The sequence below is a fragment of the Podarcis cretensis genome, assembly GCF_951804945.1.
Source record: "Podarcis cretensis genome assembly, chromosome: 9".
NCBI classification, from domain to species: Eukaryota; Metazoa; Chordata; class Lepidosauria; order Squamata; family Lacertidae; genus Podarcis; species Podarcis cretensis.
This window is the reverse complement of record NC_137178.1, coordinates 79206654-79226026: the sequence shown is the minus strand read 5'-3', so window position 1 is coordinate 79226026 and position 19373 is coordinate 79206654. Positions and strand designations below refer to the sequence as shown.

Below are 19373 nucleotides of genomic sequence, written 5' to 3'. Positions count from 1 at the left end.
ATATAACAAATTGTCTTGGATGACTACATAAATTGAGTTCAGTGACACCTCCTGTGTATGCTAAGCGTGTATTGCAAATGTCAGTTGAGAATAGTGAGTGGAATCTGCACATTGGTTGGGGAGCGTTGTGGAGAAAGACCCACCAAGTTAGGGAGGAAACCTTTGGCCCTAGAGCTCCAGCAGTTCTGAGATAGTTGGGGAGGAGCATCTTTGTGCTGTATAGATATTGGGGTAAAGGTTTGAAGGGAGGATTTGGAACAACTAATGTAAGAACATGCACCTTCTGGCTTGTGCTATCTGAGTATGTTTTGCCCCCAGCTGTTTCTGGTATGTCCTTAGCATCTGGATTACAAGGGGCCTTGGGGCATGGAAAATCCTAGTTAAACAGAGGGGATTGGGCAGAAGTGTCATAAAATGCACCTGCTCTCTAAACAAACTATTGGTCGAGATAAGATTGCAGACTTACGTGATTTCATACCATATCATTCAAAACTCAGAGATTCTCCAAGGACATCTGATATGAAGGTGCATATGCCTGATTAGTTGAATTTAAGAGCTACAAGTGTTATTGTTAAACCCTCTTCCTCCTTCTCTTGTTTTAAAGGTCTCCTTGCTTCACCGGTTTCAGAGTACACTAGTAATAGCCGAACACGCAAATGAGGCTGTTTCACCTATTACATTAAATACCATCACTGCGGCAAAGCGTCTTGGAGGGGACGTTTCATGTTTAGTAGCTGGCTCCAATTGTGAAAAGGTAAAAACATTGAAAAGGGGAGGAGGAGGGGAAGTATGCTTTCTGTATTCTGAACTTGTTATTTGTTTAAAATATTTGTATCCTGCCTTGAGGGAAGGAGGGGTGGGGATTCAGATCAGTGGAACATAGTCATGCCTGATCTTTTTTAAAAGACTGCCCAAATATCATTTTTTTTCTTTTCAGGATAGGCACCTTATTAGTGATGATAAATGAGACCACGTTTATGACAGTTGTTCCATTGGCTTTTATCTCTCTGAGCGACTGATATATCCAGTTGTTTATAGGCATGCAAATCACCTAGTAATGGACCATGATAAAGCAACCACCATGATAAAGTTGAAAAATTACAAAAAAAAAAAAATCTAAGGATTTGTCTAGTAAAAATGGTTAACTAGTTTGGCAAAGAGAATCTCAAACTTACATATATCAATCAAAATCTGGTTGATTTTTTTGAGTGCTATGCTAATTTCTCATTTGGAATGCAATTTGACTCTTGGTGCTTGGGTGCTGGTTTCAGCCAAAATAAAGTATATGTTGAAGCATGTGTCTGAATGACACTTCAGAGAGAGTGAGAGTGTTAAAGCAGAATGCTGCATTCTTTTACCCCCTCATGCTCTATCAGCCCAGGGAGTCTTCTCTTACTATTTATTTAGCTACAGATAGGTAGCCGTGTTGGTCTGCCATAGTCAAAACAAAATAAAAAAATTCCTTCCAGTAGCACCTTAAAGACCAACTAAGTTAGTTCTTGGTATGAGCTTTCGTGTGCATGAAGAAGTGTGCACTCTTGCCAGTAACATCTGGTCACAGGAGTAAGGTTTTGCATGCACAAATAGTGATAATAAACCTTTTCATTGCAGGTAGCTCAAGAGCTGAGCAAAGTGCCAGGGGTTGTCAAAGTTCTTGTCTCGCAGCATGATGCATACAAAGGATTTCTGCCCGGTGAGACTCATTTGCTTGTCATTAAGATTCTCTGCAGTCACCACTGTGATGGAAAATATAAGGTGTTTTGACCAATATGTTTCATCCCCAGAGGAGCTGACTCCATTGATTCTGGCAGCCCAGAAGCAGTTTAATTACACCCACATCTGTGCCGGGGCATCTGCTTTTGGGAAGGTGAGCATATATGACATCCACCACAAATCTGTTGTTCCAAAGAGATTGATCCCTAAACTAATTTATAAATTATGACTTGTAATTATTGCATATTGATATATACAGGACTTTTCTAAAACATTTAGTGTGCTGCTTCTATAGCGCTTCCATTACTTTCATTTGCCAGATACGTGTTTAGTGTATTGTCTCAATTTGTAATTTTTAGCAATAAAACTAGAGTAGTAGTCAGCGTTATGCAGGTTTATAACTTGTTAGCAACATTTGCTTCTATCTGTTTCGTTTGTTTAGAATCTTCTTCCCAGAGTGGCAGCTAAGCTTGATGTTGCTCCTGTCTCAGACATAATTGAAATAAAGTCTCCTGACACATTTGTGAGGACAATTTATGCAGGTGAGTGTTGTCAGTCTGTATACCATATATAGTAATAATAATAAAAAATTTATTTATATCCTGCCCATCTGGCTGGGTTTCCCAAGCCACTCTGGGCGGCTACCAACAGAATTAATGGTTAAATAATAATAATAATAATAATAATAATAATAATAATAATAATACGATAAAACATCAGACATGAAAAACTTCCTTGAACAGGGCTGCCTTCAGATGTCTTCTAAAAATCAGATAGTTGTTTATTACCTTGACATCTGATGGGAAGGCATTCCACAGGGCGGGCGCCAATACCGAGAAGGCCCCCTCCCTGGTTCCCTGTATCCTCACTTCTTGCAGTGAGGGAACCACCAGAAGGCCCTCAGAGCTGGACCTCAGTGTCTGGGCTGAACAATGGGGTGAAGACGCTCCTTCAGGTATACTGGGCCAAGGCTGTTTAGGGCTTTAAAGGTCAGCACCAACACTTTGAATTGTGCTTGGAAACATACCGGGAGCCAATGTTGGTTTTTCAGGACTGGTGTTATATGGTCTCGACGTCTATTCCCAGTCACCTGTCTAGCTGCCGCATTCTGGATTAGTTGTTTCTGGGTCACCTTCAAAGGTAGCCCCACGTAGAGCGCATTGCAGTAGTCCTAAGCGGGAGATAACCAGAGCATGCACCACTCTGGCAAGACAGTCTGCGGGCAGGTAGGGTCTCAGCCTGTGTACCAGATGGAGCTGGTAGACAGCTGCCCTGGACAGAGAATTGACCTGCGCCTCCATGGACAGCTGTGAGTCCAAAATGACTCCCAGGCTGCGCACCTGGTCCTTCAGGGGCACAGTTGCCCCATTCAGGACCAAAGAGTCCTTCACACCAGCCCACCCCATCCCCCCAAAACAGTACTTCTGTCTTGTCAGGATTGAACCTCAATCTGTTATAGAGGTTTGCATTAGGGCATCTAACATCACTTTGGTAACAGGAAAAGTGGAAATGGCTTTTCTGACGCAACTAATAGGATCATCCCTAGTACTGCAGGATTGTAGTTCAAAGTCCCAAGAAACCAGATATAGCTTCTTAATTAACAGAATCTGCTGACATGTATTGTATTCCTGTTAATGCATTTCTGATAAGATTTTGCAAACTGTAAGCCATTCAGTTAGTTCCTTTTATTTAATATGGGTTACATTAGTTCTGATTTCAGTAATCCATAGGGTTATCTTTTTTCGTTAGTGAGACATTGATACGATTATTTGTAATATTTAATTGACTTTCCCTAATTATTTTGCTGCCCTTATTTGTCTAGCCTTATCGTGCTTGTCTGATCTCATAATTTAATTTGGACATGAAAGCATTAGCTTCTATGGCTTCTAAATTTGTTATGGCAGGATTTATTTCCTTCCTTTTGTCAGTGTTCCCTTTCCTTCAAAGACTGATGGATTGCTTCTAGGTTTTGATGTACCTTCTAATAATTTCCTTCTGCAGTTATTTGTGCTTATCTATTACTAGCAATGTCTGTGCTCACATACAAGTGAGAAGAACCACATTGACAATGTGTTGGGTTTATAATGAATTAATTGGAGACTTAACAGCCCAGGTTTTAATGATTGGTCTACCCAGATGTTACATACTCAGTTGCTAGATTTTGTGCTGCCTTGATGGATATTCGCCGAAGGATGGTTTATACAACAAACTAGGCCCAAAATGCAAGACCTGTGCTCCTTCACGCTCCCTCCCTTGTAATCGCTTTTAACTGTTTATCCTTGTTCTATATGTTAAAGTTATGCACAATATAATCACCTTTTAATCACTAGTTTTTATTCTTTACCTGTTTTAAGTCTTATATGTTCAGTTTATCCGTATGTTTTTTCTTACGCTGGTCTGTGACCGAAATAATTTGATACTACAGTGATACCTCGTTTTGAGTCCGCCCTGTTTAGGGTCCAGTTCATCCAACGTCTGCGGCAAGCCCGGAAGTACCGGAACAGGTTACTTCTGGGTTTGCAGCACGCGCAGAAGCGCTAAATCATGCTTCGCGCATGCGCAAAGCAGTGCTTTGTCAAGCGTCCTTTTCATCGAGCATCTGGGGCTCCGGAATGGATCCTGGACGCAAAAGGAGGTGGGACTTGCAAGGAAACATGTTTAGGACTGCAGTAGGTCTCTTACTGGCAGAATTTCCGAAGAACAAATAGGTGTAGTATGACATAAAAAGCATCAGTTATTTCTGAGAGTTGCTTTTTTATAACTTACTTGTAAAGTATGGTTGAAGGAATTAAAAGTGCAGCACTTTTAATCTTTTCTCGTTTCAAATGCAAACCAAATTTGTCAGTAGTTTCTTCATGGCAGTTGTGACTTTCTGAGCTTGTAACATTCTTTGGAAAACATAACTTCATTTCCTTGGAATGAGAATCACAGTGAGCATCCATCTACAAAGTCTGCCCAGGTTTGTTTGTTTGTTTCTTTAAAAAATATTTTTATTAAATATTTTCTTTTTACTTTTACAAAAGTACATGCTTTGTCTCTTTTTTCAGGTTGTACAGTCTTTCTTACAAATCAGTTACATTTGTTGTGAGACATTAGTGTTGAGTACAATATAAAGTTTGGAAAGAAGAGGGGGGAGAGGAGGGGTGGGGTGGTGAGGCTTATATTCTCTTGTATGGTAGGTTCTCTTACTATTCGTTTATTACATTTCCTTGGTAGTGAGATGTATTAGGGAGCAGGGTATGGTTAGTTGTCCGAGGTTGGCTGCAATGAGGTTTGTGTGCATTTGTGGGGGGGACGGGGCTTGTTGGGTCAGGTAAGCTCGATTGATTTGTATGTTGTTGTTGGGTTCTTGTTGTTATCTTGTTGGCTGTGATAAAGGGGAGCCATACTGGGGTGAAGGCGTCCTCTTCTATTTGCCCCCATGTCAGTTTCAGTTTATTGGTTAGCTTTTCTAGCGAGCTGATATGGACTTAGAAGGAGGTTTAGACCACATTCTAGTCCATTGGGTGGGTTAATTTTGAAGCCTATGTTGTGCTCCCATTGTTCTTTGATTGCGTCAAGGGGGTTTGTAGGATTTTGGAGCAGTATTTTGTATATTGTGGATACCATCCCTTTACTGTATCCCTCTGCTGTCAGGAGAAGGTTTTCGAAAGTAGTCAAGGGCCTAGTGGCTGCTGATTTTACTGTTGGATTGTTTAAAAAGGCATGGTGATGTGTTAGCCAAGGTATTTGGTTGTCCCCGAGTTTGTCTTGTTTTTCTTGTGTTGGTATAGGTTTGTTGTTATGTTAGAAATCTTTTAGACAGTGTAGGCCTTTGACTTGCCAGGTTTTTATCTGGAGGTTTTGTGCTGCGTGTTGGAATAGTGGGTGATAGGCAAGGGGGTTAGTGGGGATGGAGATAGTTTGCCTGCTTTTTCCCTCCATGCTTTAAGCATGGACTGTGTGAACCTGTTCAGTGTTGCTGCCCAGGTTTGTTCATATCTCACCACCACTTTCTGAGCAAATGTTTCTTAGTCATGGAGTCAGTGGATGGCCATGAGCATTTTTTTTGAGCAGGTTTACGTGTTAATGTTAATGACTTAATAAACCATGTTTTATTTTCCCAAGCTCAGGCACTGGGTTTGCTTGCTCACTTCTCTCCTTGCGAACAGCTTCAGTGTTTCTGCCACGGTGTATTAAAAATGTTCCATCTGGGAAACTGTGGCTTAATCTTGGTTGACTAATGTCACATCTGAAATAGAACAAGTCTCTCGTTCTTAGCCTTCAGTCCTTTGCACATTTCATTTGGGAGTAAGTCTCATGGAATTCAGTGGGGTGTATTTCTGAGTAAACCTGCATAGGAGAGGTCGGGTGTACAATGGAAGTAGGAACTGCATGCATCTGCTGTGCAAAACATTTTTTTCTGGTCGGATGGCTACGGTACCTTCATGCTGAGGGAATGGATGTTTTTTCAGATACAGTGGTTCCTCGTGTTACAAACACCTCGGGTTTCAAACACTTCAGGTTACAGACTCTGCTAACCCAGAAGTAGTACCTCGGGTTAAGAATTTTACCTCAGGATGAGAATAGAAATGGCGTGGCAGCAGCGGGAGGCCCCATTAGCTAAAGTGGTACCTCAGTTTAAGAACGGTTTCAGGTTAAGAACGGACCTCTGGAACGAATTAAGTTTGTAACCAGAGGTACCACTGTACTTAGTGTCTAGTAGATGTGGCTAAACTCTTTTGTAAAAATAATAATATTGGTACTTCTTCCTTTCCACCATCAGGGTCACAACTGAAGGTTTTGTTTTGTTTGTACTATGCTTTGTATTTTTGTGTTTTTATATTGTAAACCACCCTGTGGTCTTCTGATGACGGGTGGTAGAGAAATTTAATAAATAATAATAAGTAGTAGTATTAATGAGTTGTCTGAAAACTTGAATGTGTCCAGTGGTGCTTAGTGGGGTGCCCAGGGCCTGGCGGTGTTGCACACCTGGCTTCCTGATGGTGTCTCTGCCGCTTACCAAGAGGTGGAGGCACGAGGTGCAGGGAACTCAGTATGTGCCGGCATGGCAGCAGGAACCTTGGATTGGCTGCACCACCATGCCCTCACTGTGCCCCCTCCCCCTGTCCAGAAGCGACAGCGATGTTCACTGTTGAGATGCCAGGTGTGCACTACACCAGCATGCCTGAGACACCAGGGAAGGTGAACCTATTCTGAGTCCATTTTTTAGTCTCTTAAATTTTCCTGCCTGAAAGGATTGTTTTGTCTAAGCAACAGCATTACTGCCCTCTGCTAAAAGCAGCTGATCATTGGAGTTTGCAATTTTATTTTCACAGAAAGTGTGGTCTTTTTGTAGGAAATGCCCTGTGCACTGTGAAGTGTGATGAAAAAATAAAGGTGTTCTCTGTACGAGGTACTTCCTTTGAGGCTGCATCAATAAGTGGTGGTAGTGCTACAGTAGAGAAAGGTGAGTGTTCAGTTTGTCTGAGTTTTTTTCCTTCTCAAGTTGAAATTGGAGTAAAAACATTATTGTCAAATAAAAAGACAACGTTGCACAAGTTTGCATTTATTGAATTCTTCCCTTTTTACACTTTGGCACTCTTTGTCTCCTAGAGTCCTCTAATTATTCCACATGGATATCTCTTTTTTTGTAGCCGTCTTGGGTCAGGTTACATGTAAAACTACTGTATCAAAATTGTGAAGCCATTTTGAATGGTTCAGTTGATTCAAACAAAAAGGAGAGGCTTTCCCCATAGATGCTGGAAAGGATGCATGTTTGTTATTCTGTTAGCCCAATGCATTTCCTGCCAAAGTAAAATTCCCCTTCCCCCAAAGTATGCATCACACCAGGTCTCTTCTACAGCTCATGCTCCATTAACCTGCATGCACTACTTTTGCCCCAGCCAAAGCATCACATAACCGTACCAAGACCATATCTTAAACTGAGTGGTGTTTCACCCTTGCTGTTTCCTCTGTGGTGGTGATGTGCTTTATTTCTGTCATGGAGAGTTAGAAATGTCTGTATTCTTGTTTTTGTTTTATTATGAATTCTTATGTTCTTATTTTGTATTTTCGTGTCGTGAACTACCCTGTGATCTTCAGATGAAGGACTGCATAGTATACTATACTGCATACTGTAACAACAACAACAACAACAATTGCGGATAACTGTGTACAGTCTGTAAGCCTATCTGTAAGCCTTATTCAGGGGCTTATCTGTGAAAGAAGTAAAAGGACAACACTTACTAAACCACATATAAAACACTTGTAAACTGATTCAAAACTTAGTTTTGGCTGCTTTGATGTAATAATAGACATGTATACTTGGAAATAATCCAGTAGAAATAATTCAGACTTACTTCTGAGTAAACATCTTAGTGACTTCACGTGTTGATTTATTTGCTATATGAGCCCTAATGTTTCTGACGGGCAAAAACGCATGGCGGCATTTGTGTGTGTAAACTAGATCAGTTACCTGCATCTAAAGGACAATTACATGCACTACTACCATGCTGGATGCTCGCTGTTTCTCACTGTACATTTCCTTCTCTCAGTTTATTTTATCTCTTGTTGTTTGCCACCCTGGGCTCTTTTGGGAGGAACAGTGGGATAGAAATTTAATAAATAAAAAATCCTATTTAAGTCCTGGTATATTTTGAATGAATTCATATTAACATCCAGAGGTATAACCATATTGATGTTTTCTTTTATTTATTGCGTTTTTTAAATGAAGGAAGGACTATAGTTCAGTAATACTTCAAACCCTGTCATCTTCAGGAAGGGCTGTGAAAGACTGCTTTCTGAAATGCTAGAGAGCTGCTGCCAATCAGTGTAGGCTGGGGAAGGGAGCATTTGGCTTTCCACACGCTGCTGGACTACAGCTCCCGTTATCATTGACCCCTGTCCCTGTCCCCTGTGACTGATGGGCATTGGGAGTCCAACAACATCTGGAGGGCCACAAGTTCCCCATTCCTAGTGTTTATAGTACTGACATAGATGGAGCAATGATCCAACATGGCATAAGGCGGCAGCTTAGGTCTGCTAAATTTTTTAATTTCTTGAGGTTTGCCAACCCCCCCCCCCCATTAATTAAATGTACAGAAAGTGAGTTGGAAGGGACCATGAGGGCCATCGTTCAACCCCCTGCACTGCAGGAATCTTTGGCCAGAGGTGGAGAACATACAACTCTGGGATTAAGAGTCTCTTGTTCTTATTGACTGGACTGTAAATAATTTTTAACATGTTTTTGTTTATTAATGCAAAGATGTAAGATGAGCTGATATATATAATATCACATATACTGCAGAGTTTGGGCATGGAGGTTGTCTTTATGGCTACGACTTTGTACCTTTCAAAAGCTCAGTGTCTTTTCTTTGTTTTGTTTTTTGATATAAACAGTATCTGCAGCTTCACCAGCTGGTCAGTCTGAATGGATCGAACAAAAGTTAACAAAAAGTGATCGGCCAGAACTGACTAGTGCGAAGGTGGTTGTTTCAGGTGGTAAGTAGTGGCTAATTGGCTAGAATTGTGATGAACTAGTGGGACGCAGGTGGCGCTGTGGGTTAAAGCCTCAGCGCCTAGGGCTTGCCGATCGAAAGGTCGGCGGTTCGAATCCCTGCGGCGGGGTGCGCTCCCGCTGCTCGGTCCCAGCGCCTGCCAACCTAGCAGTTCGAAAGCACCTCCGGGTGCAAGTAGATAAATAGGGACCGCTTACCAGCGGGAAGGTAAACGGCGTTTCCGTGTGCGGCTCTGGCTCGCCAGAGCAGCGATGTCACGCTGGCCACGTGACCCGGAAGTGTCTCCGGACAGCGCTGGCCCCTGGCCTCTTAAGTGAGATGGGCGCACAACCCCAGAGTCTGTCAAGACTGGCCCGTACGGGCAGGGGTACCTTTACCTTTTACTAGTGGTGAAATTTCTAGCAAAGTAGAAAATAACGAAAACTTTGTTATACAGTGGTACCTTGGTTCTCAAACTTAATCCATTCCGGAAGTCCCAAAACCAAGGCCCGCTTTCCCATAGAAAGTAATGCAAAGCAGATTAATCCATTCCAGACTTTTAAAAACAACCCCTAAACCAGCAATTTAACATGAATTTTACTATCTAACGAGACCATTGATCCATAAAATGAAAGCAATAATCAATGTACTATGCTATAAAATAAATAATACAGTATTGTAGATGATAAAGATAAAAATTATTATTATTTTCTTATGTGCACTGATGATAGTCACTGTTTGGATGGGGGGCTTTTATCCATTTCTGCAGTCATACAATCAATCAGTAGCTGAACTGGGTTCCACACAGTCACAGAAACAAATTAACTGAAAAAGCCTCAAAAACATAAAATGCAAAATAAAAAGCAAAAACAAAAGCGCCAAATACAGTGGTACCTTGGTTCTCGAACTTAATCCATTCTGAAATGTTTGAAAACCAAGGTGCGGCTTCTGATTGGTGCAGGTGCCCCAGAAACAATAGCCGACAAGTGCATCAGACGTTCAGCTTCTGAAAAATGTCAAAAAAACAGAACACTTCTGGGTTTTCAGCATTTGGGAACCAAGGTGTTTGAGAACCAAGGTACCACTGTACCTTCTACCATACCTAAAGAATTCTGACCAGTAATTTGTAGTTGGAAGCTGGAAAATGAGAAAGTTCATTGAAGTGGTGTGGGATTGGATGAAGTAAAGTAACTGTAAATATCAGCATTTGTCTTGTAATCAGCATGAATAATAAAAATGCTAGAAAAGCTTAGTTTGAAGAGTGATCTGCTTTCACAATCAAGGCGGTTTGCATGCATGACAGGTGTCCCCTGCAATGATGCAGGGGTTACATTCCAGGCCCCTCCCCATAAGTAAAATCCCGTAAAAGGAGCAGCCTATAAAAGCCTCTGAACGCACACATTTTCCTGCTGTCCACCTCTCTCCCCCACTCCCTCTCCACACCTCTTTTTTCCATTAGAGTTGGAGCTCTGGGGCTGGCTGGAACCTGGCGGACACGTGGGAAAGTGGTTGCTTCTGCTGCTGTTGTCTACCCCACTTGTCAGTTATTAGGCAGAGAGACTGAGCAGCATAATCAAAGCCTCGCTGCGCCTCCAGTCTCTTTGGGGCTTCCTCTGCCCTCACTGGATGTCCTCTTTGGGCTGGGGGGGGGGTCTCCTCACAAGCCACAAGGACTCTCCAGTTCTCTCCTGCCATTTCCTGCTATGATTCTATATATTTAATTATTTACTGGTGCTGCGCATATACATGGTCACGTGCGATTAGAACGTGCATAAGTGGGATGCCTATACTACAATAGCACAACTAGTTTATCACATCTATTTCAGGAAAAAATAAAATAGCAAAAAACAGTACTCTATTACAGTTGTACCTCGGAAGTCGAACGGAAACCTAGGCTCGACTTCTGATTGGTGGCAGGAAGCTCCTGCAGCCAGTTAGAAGCCGCATAAGCCGCGTCGGACGTTCAGGTTCCAAAGAACATTTGCAAACCAGAAGACTCATTTCTGGGTTTGCGGCGTTCGGGAGCAAAAACCTTTGACTCACAAAGCTTCGACTTCCGAGATACAACTCTACTTGAAAGCTGTAACTCTCAAGCCAGCAGGGGGAGTGAAGTGCAAGTTACTATGCTCTAATTCCTCCATTTTTTCAGTTATGGTAGATATGTAAATAAATGTGTAACCCTCTATCATTCTGAAGAAATAATTACATTAATCTCAAACAGAGAACATTCATGTTAAGGCTGGTGACAAAAACCAGTCACCCCTGGCTCCATACCTGAAAAGAGCACAACAGGGCATGGGCAAAAGTAGCAGAGTAGTGTGAAATCCTGTGGAGTTCCAGTGTAAGAAAACACACACACAGGAAGCAGAAGTTCTTCAGTAAAATTTTACTGAAGTTCTTAGAGCATAAAATGGTTACAAAGCCCAGTATTCTTGCTGGATCTCCAGGCAAAGTGCAGAACTTCACTCTGAAGAGCATGTCCAGTTACAGAGCCAAAAACCACAGACTGTACTGAAGAGAAAAGATAGAAGGAATACAGAACCATTCAGTAGCAGGATATTTATCTCCTACTCTGAGCATTTTGACCTTGAGTCTCATATGACTGATAAACTGATAAGGTTCAGTTGGAAAATTATGTGTATGTGTGCCTGACAGAAAGCACTGCAAAAATCGACAGTGGGGTGGAGCGTACAACAACACTTTATTACAGTCATGTATTTAGTCTCTTTCAAGGCACTTGAACATATCTAACCTCTTGCCTTACTTTTAAGGACGGGGCTTGAAGAGTGGAGAAAACTTTAAACTGCTGTATGAGCTTGCGGATGAGTTGCATGCTGCAGGTAACAACTGCTTTTACTCCTTGGTTCTAGAGCAGTTAGGGATGCTATTTATCCTATGGGCATATCTTTTGAAGTGTGTGAAATTTGGGTAAATGGCTTGTAGCTGGAGACTTTTGCGCATACATTAGCTTGGATCCTAACTTCCATGAGGGGAGTGTACTAGGGCTTTCTTGCTGCTTCTTTATGGCTACCATCATGATCCCCTCATCTGTTCCTGAAGGTTGAGGGCCTATAGCTCCTGAGGGGCCTAAAGCTGGGAGGGTGAACTGGGGAAAATCAGGGATCCCCACTTTCGTTGGGGCAACCCAGTCAGATGGGCGGGGTATAAGAAAGAAATTGTTGTTACTAATGGGAAGACACATAGGATGAAGCATTAAATGTTGGCTTCTATGTTTCTTGAGATAACTATCTTTTTTTTGCTTCTAGTTGGTGCGTCTCGTGCAGCTGTTGATGCAGGCTTTGTACCCAATGACATGCAGGTTGGACAGACAGGCAAAATTGTAGCACCAGTGAGTATTCAAATTATTTTTGCAGAAGAGACTGGTTAAAATTCCCTGGAATAGTTTGGAGGACCATTGCCTTTTCCTAATGGAGCTGTAGGTAATGCAGTCTCCAGGCTTGCGTACAGCCTGCAAGCTCCCCCACCCCCTTTCCCAGCCTGGAGTGCCTTTAGGATTGCTAGAACCCTGCCCTTCTCTCTTCATGGTGTTGCCTTATCTTGGGAAAGATTCCCTTCTGGTGCATGGTATCATTGCAGCAATTTAAGTCGACTGTCATCACCCGCAGAGCATGTGACATTGGGGAAATGGGTGTGGTTTTCTAAAGTAGACTTGGCCTGATTTGAGCAGAGTGACAGAAGCTTTGCCTCTTGGGATGAAGGGAAAAAAGGGAATGTGATGGAACCTATTGCAACCTCTTAGCTTAGTCATTTAAAATTTACAGCAAACAAACAATCCTAAGCTAGGCCTCAGCATCTTAATACAGCCAAACAAGGGGCATATCTAATGCCAAAATCTTTACTGCTTCATTTATTTCCCTCTAAGAAGGCATATAAAATAATTAACAAAAACACGCATTTGCTGTGCCAGTTATTTTTTAGAAAGGTATTTAGAGAGCTCTGCCTTATTTGTCCTGACTGATGCAAAGCTCTGAGGGCTAGGATACATTTCCTAATCTTACGGGATATGTAACAAGAATGACTGCAATTATATATTTGTTTGCATGGTTTCAGCTCTAAATGCAACATCACTGGCCTGTTTTGTTTTCATTCTTGCATCCCTAGGACTGCAGTAACTTGACTGGTTACATATTTGTTTAAGGGGCGCAAATAGATACTACAAGGTTCTATTTAAGGCAGTGGCTAATTCAGAACAAAACACAGAATGACCTCATAACGTAAGAGGAAATTGAATTTTGGTTTTGTGGACCTAGATGCAGATTTTAAAATCACAATACTGGCATAGGCAAAATATTGGAGACGGGAGACTTAATCATTCCAGTATAACTAGTTGCTATAATAAACATTTGGCATGCCTAATGAAATGGCTGCCCCTTCCTCTCTTAGGACATTTAGAGGATGCTGTGTGAATTCTGAGTACTAAAATTTTAAACTTACCTGGTATAGAATCTGAAGCGGGGGGGGGGGGGGTTATCCACAATATGGGGAGTTTCATATTTAGGCAGCTCTGGTTTTTGCAAAAAGTTGTGTTTTGTGTACAACTGCACTTAGTAATATCGTGATGCAGTATGATCTTCTAGGCCAGCGATGTCCCAACAGGTTGATCACGATCCAATGGTCGATTGCAGTGGGTCTGTGGTTGATTGTGGGATCCTGCTTCCCGCCTAGTTTGGGTCCCTAAAAAAAAGCTCAATAACTTTGGTTTCCTTAAAAAAAGCTCAACTTTGGTAGATCACTTTTATAGTGGGAGTAGATCGCTGTCTCTTGAAAGTTGGACATGCCTTTTCCAGGCTAAATTTAGACCAATAAATAGCAACTTGCCTATGAAAAGGATTGACTTGATTGTTGATGAACTGTATACAAAAATTTAACAAGAATCTGCATGTCACATGGCTGAGATTTTACTTTCGGCAAGCATGTCTTAAACAATTGCATCAGGTTAATGGAGTAAATCTAATTTTTTTAAGTGGATTGAAAATTGAAATCTGATTGGAAGGGATATACAGTGGTGCCTCGCAAGACGAAATTAATTCGTTCCGTGAGTTGCTTCGTCTTGCGATTTTTTCGTCTTGCGGAGCGCGGATTCCCCGGGTATTAACGGTTTTACGAAAAAGGAAGCAAACCCGCAAGACGTTTTCATCTTGCGAAGCAAGCCCATAGGGAAATTCGTCTTGTGAAGCACCTCGAAAAACGGAAAACCCTTTCGTCTTGCGCGTTTTTCGTCTAGCGAGGCATTCGTCTTGCGGGGCACCACTGTAAGGAGCAAGTAAAGTTGTGAGGGAAACTCTTGTTCATGATGGTGGGGGAGAGTATTTTGTCATGGATGCTTTTATTACTCTATTTATAGGCTTCAGAACTGGCCTAGTGGGGAATTCAGCTGATATGGAGTAGGGTGTGTATTTGAGTCAGGTTGGAAGAGATTTTGACTGATGCCACTGCTTCTCTGCTAATGGTTGGGAGATGTCAAAGGGAATGGTTTTGAAAGAAGATAGCCACATTTTTCTAACTGTTTGCCTTTAATTATGCTTTCACTGATTTCAAGAGATATCTTTGCTTTTGGCCCTTTTAAAAAAACCCTTCCTGTGCTAACCACAGGCGTACACTAGTTTGTTGCAGACCACTCTGGAAAGCTTGGCAGCCTGTTGAGTTCCTTTAAGTGGAGTAGAAGCTTTCTCAAAATGCACTCGTCTTGCTCTGTGAACAAATGGCCAGTTTGTTCAGATACGTTAAAAGTGCGCTCAGTTAGCAGCATAGTCCTTTGGGAACGTTCTTAGAAGTAAAACATTAAAAATGATTGTACTTAGTTGACTGAGGGGTGAAAAAAAATTCCCCATTCAATAGGAATGTTGTCTGAAATGGTTTCATTATAACACAGGACTTAAAGTCTGAGCTGTGCAAATAAGTGGTCCCTACCATTTGAGCTCTCAGCCTACAGCATTGTGGCCTGGGACTGCTGTGGTATGGATTGCTACAGTGTTGGGCATCTTGGCCATCACCCATGTCGTCCTCGTTCCGAACTATTTCCTGGCACCAAAATGTGCAGAGCTGAGATAATAAATGAGCTTTGTCATATCTTGCATAATCCTGAAGGGTTTTTGGCCACCAGAGAACTGTTCTGTCAACATGTTCACAGGCACCTAATGTATCTCTCCTTCTAATAGTGAACTTGGGTGATAAGTGTGGACAGAAATGGAGCCAAGATGGGGCCTCTGAGGAACAAGAGGGAAACATCTGTATGTTTGGTGGAACCCTGAGGTTAGCAGAAAGAGGATGAAATATTTAGAAAATTGCTCCAGCGGACTGTTCTGTAGCTGCAGTCTTAGTCGAAAAAGAAAAACCGAGGTTCCTTGGTGAGTGGGAGGAGAATAAATTGGGCTGTTGGAGGAAGGTGGTGGCTGGAGCACTCCTGAAGAGGAAGCACTCAACCTTGTGTTGGGAATGAACCAGCGATTTTTCAACAAACAAACAGCACGGTCAGCTTGATAATAAGCCCTCTTGGTTTAAAGCTTATTTTGAAACTGACCGGAGTTTCTTTTTTAAGATCCCTGGTTCCTGTGGTTGAGCTTGACAGAAGTCCTCATGGCTGTGTGAGTAGAGTGCGGAGTTTATGACTGACACTTCACTTGGAATTGCGATGGCTTCTTTGCATAATTATGTATCATGGTTTGGCAGTACATACACACCAGTCTATTATTTAAATATTAAATATTTATCTTATACCTCAACGATCTTGGCATTCATTCTGCTTAGCAAGTTGTGACTTTAAAAGAGTACATTCTGGAGCTCCTTACTGTAAAATTTCTGTAAAGATGCACATGATAACTAAATTAAGTTCTCAGAACTGACGGTTTGCTGTTTGGGAAGAGGGAATTTGGGTATTTTATTAATGGACCAGGAGTGATGTTGATGGTGCAAAGGTTAAGTCAGTGCTGTTAACAGATTTGGGGGGGAAATGCTCATTTCCTCTGAATGCGCAGCAGCGTTGTCTTGCTTTTTTGAGCCACAAACTTCAAAGAGCTGTTTGTATGCAGCTGGGACTGAATTTTCAGGTTCTCTTTCTCTGACTTGCTAAAAAGCTGAAGACTGACAGCCCCTTTCATCCTACATTATCCAGTGTGGCTTTTAAGTCCAAGAGAACCGTGTACTCAAATTGATGCTCTGTTCCTCAGGGGTTGGTGCAGAAACATTAAATTGTACTAAAATATTCATATGAGAGTGCATTTAGCTGAAAGCAATTGATGTGCTTTTCCCACGAGAGCAAAAAGAAACGCTGTATGGCCCTGCACTCAAGCAGACACCCTAAGCATGCTTAAGAGTGGTCACGTGTCCCAGTTGATCAAAGCCCCATATAAGTTCTTAAAGTGAAAAGGATTAGAAAGGGATGAAATTGTTTGACCTGGCAGACTCTATAGTGATGTGAACTACTTCACTGCTTGGGATTTGAGCAGTTTTTTCCAGTGCAATGTGGGCTCATGCAATATCCACATTTTTCCTTGCTTAATTGCTGCTTCTTCACTCTGCAGATTCAACGGGGCTGCATGGGGGTTGGTTAGAGGGCTCCACAGATATTGGCTTCACTTATTAGCCAACCATTGTTTGCAGTTTCCATTCCGCACACACACACACCCTGGTTGCCTGGCATCTGCAGAGAGCTGGAGAGAGAGAGAGAGAGAGAGAGAGAGAGGTGCATTTGGCCCAATATTGTTGAATCTGAGTGGGAGAAACTTCGAGGTTTGAGGCAGAGAGCTGTTCCCATCACCTGCTGAGCCTTTTAACTGGAGTATCTGGTAATTAAGTATTGGACCTTTTACATACAAAGCATGTGGTCTTCTGATTCTTCTCGGAAGATAAGAAACCACATTGATTTCTCATATGGCTTGGAGGAGATTCTCCAAACTGCAGTGCAATTGAGAACTCTGGGATGTTCCCTGTGTGCTCCTGGCTGTTCTGCTCTCTATATGGCCAGGGTACCTGTTGAGCTTGCAAGTGGATTTGTTGGCACCTTCATAAGGAAAATATAAATATTTAACCCAGAGAGCATAGCGCATTGCAAATTGCACTGTACTACCACTGCAGGGATTATAGCTTACTGTGACAGGCAGATATGCTGTTACAAAAGTTTTGGGTGATGGTTGGTCTTAGAACCACATAATAGGTATGTGTGGTGCACGTGCGCATGCGTGCGCACACACACACACAGATTCCAGATGTGCTTAAGGCATTCAGAAACTTGTTAAATTGCCACCTGTTGTTTCTTTACTAATCCGTATGATTGCCTAACTTTGTATTAATATGTCAAATTCTGCATGCACAAAAACAGACCTCTACACATTTCTTGGCCAGCATTGCCCAGTTAGTGCAGCCTTATCACAGCAATGCATTGTCAGCAAGATCCACAAGTGCAGAATTCCCATCAGGGTCTTGACTCTATTTAAAGTGTTTTGTTTTGTGGGATCCACCTCTCTTGTTGAATCTATACGATTTTGTTTTGGTTGTAACTACCAAAGCCTCGCTTGCTGATGCCACTCTTTGATGCACTTGGGTCCCAAGCCATTTAGAGCTTTGTATGCTAGTACTAACACCTTGAACTGGGCCATGCTGCTTGCTGGCAACCGTTGCAGTGCTTTCAGGTCCAGTGGTACGTGGTCTCATGGGGCTACCCCACCTAGCAGCTGCATTCCAAACTAGTGGCAGTCCCTGGAATGTCTTCAAGGTCAGCTCCACATACATTGCATTATAGTAGTCCATGTGGGATCTCACCAGAGCATGGACAGCTTCAGTAAAAAATGTTACTTTTACTTACTTTCATAATTGAAATTGTTTTATTTATTTTTATAAATGTATATTATATTGTTGTAACCCAGCCTGGGCAGAGGAGGAAGAAATATTATAAATAAATAGGGTGCAAGCCCTGTCATTGGGACTTTACTGCTGAGTAAACATGTGTGGAAATACTTTGAGAAGTCAGTGGATAAGAAATTTGCTGTGGGGTACAGTTGCTTTCTGAATCTTACATGGTCTGTATGCCTATTTCTCCCCTAAACATTGAGTTAAAAGGCTTCAGTGTCAGTGAAAGAGCAGCTAAAATGACAGATTGAGAATTGCATTGCTGGATCCTCCCTTCTTAGGATCACTGTGTTTTGACATGTTGGGCGGTGACTGATGTGGTTTCTTCCCACAGCAAGTAGAATCATAAAATTGTAGGGTTGGAAGGGACCTCAGGGGTCATCTATCCTACCTCCTGCAGTGCAGGAGTCATAGCTAAAGAATCTTTGCCAGATGGCCATTCAAGGAGAGCCCACCACTTTCTGAGGGAGTCTATTCGAACAGCTCTTATCGTCAGAAAATTCTTCCTGGTGTTTAGTCCGTATTTCTTGCAATTTCTATCCATTGATTCAGGTCCTACCCTCTGGAGTGGAAGAAAAGGAGCTTGCACCATCATCTGTGTAATAGCCATTTTCAAATAACTGAAGAGCAATCACATAGATGATGGAGCAAGGTCCTTAAGCCAGAAAGAATATTGAGGAGCAGAAGCAATGTAGTCTGAACCTAAGTCACCCACTGGTAAAATTTGTTTGCAGAATGCATTTTCCCACTAGTTTGAATCTTTATTTCAATTCTATTCTGTTTTCTGTTTCAGGAACTTTATATTGCTGTTGGAATATCTGGAGCAATTCAGCATCTAGCTGGAATGAAAGACAGCAAGGTACTATAGAAAAGTTTATTGGTCATAGTCAAAGCAGAGACAAGCTTCTTTTGGGTGGTGGCAGTTGAGTAAAATATAGAAATAGAATAGATTAATCCCATTCTAGAAAGTAAATCAGTTGTCAATATCACAACATTATTGCCAATAGTGCATTACAGTGTACACATTCCAAAATAAACAGAAATAGACCATTTGTAGAAGCAGACTGAATTTATAGCTTAAGCAAAACAGTTTCTGTTTAGAATCCTATGCCGTAGAGCTATATTCATATATTTCAGAATCTGACACATGAATTCATGCATAACAATGTGCAATTTGAATTATGGACTTACTATTCCATAAAGTAAAAGACGCTTTTTGAATGTTCCATCATTTATCCATTCAAATGGAAACCCTATTATAAAATGATAATAAAACTTTAAAAGGTTTAACTCATTAGTAGCTGAAATGTTTTTCAA

The 19373-nt window shown here is 41.8% G+C and overlaps 1 protein-coding gene across 1 annotated transcript in view; it reads left to right on the top strand.

Annotated features, from left to right (window-relative positions):
- The window catches only part of ETFA (electron transfer flavoprotein subunit alpha), a 37711-nt gene that overhangs the window by 6033 nt on the left and 12305 nt on the right, over positions 1-19373 (top strand). The window contains exons 2-10 of the mRNA XM_079991720.1: positions 605-754; positions 1612-1693; positions 1785-1867; positions 2156-2255; positions 7052-7162; positions 9094-9195; positions 11963-12031; positions 12458-12540; positions 18850-18915. Of these exons, the coding sequence (XP_079847846.1) occupies positions 605-754; positions 1612-1693; positions 1785-1867; positions 2156-2255; positions 7052-7162; positions 9094-9195; positions 11963-12031; positions 12458-12540; positions 18850-18915 (846 nt within the window). The remainder of the gene's footprint in view (positions 1-604; positions 755-1611; positions 1694-1784; positions 1868-2155; positions 2256-7051; positions 7163-9093; positions 9196-11962; positions 12032-12457; positions 12541-18849; positions 18916-19373) is intronic.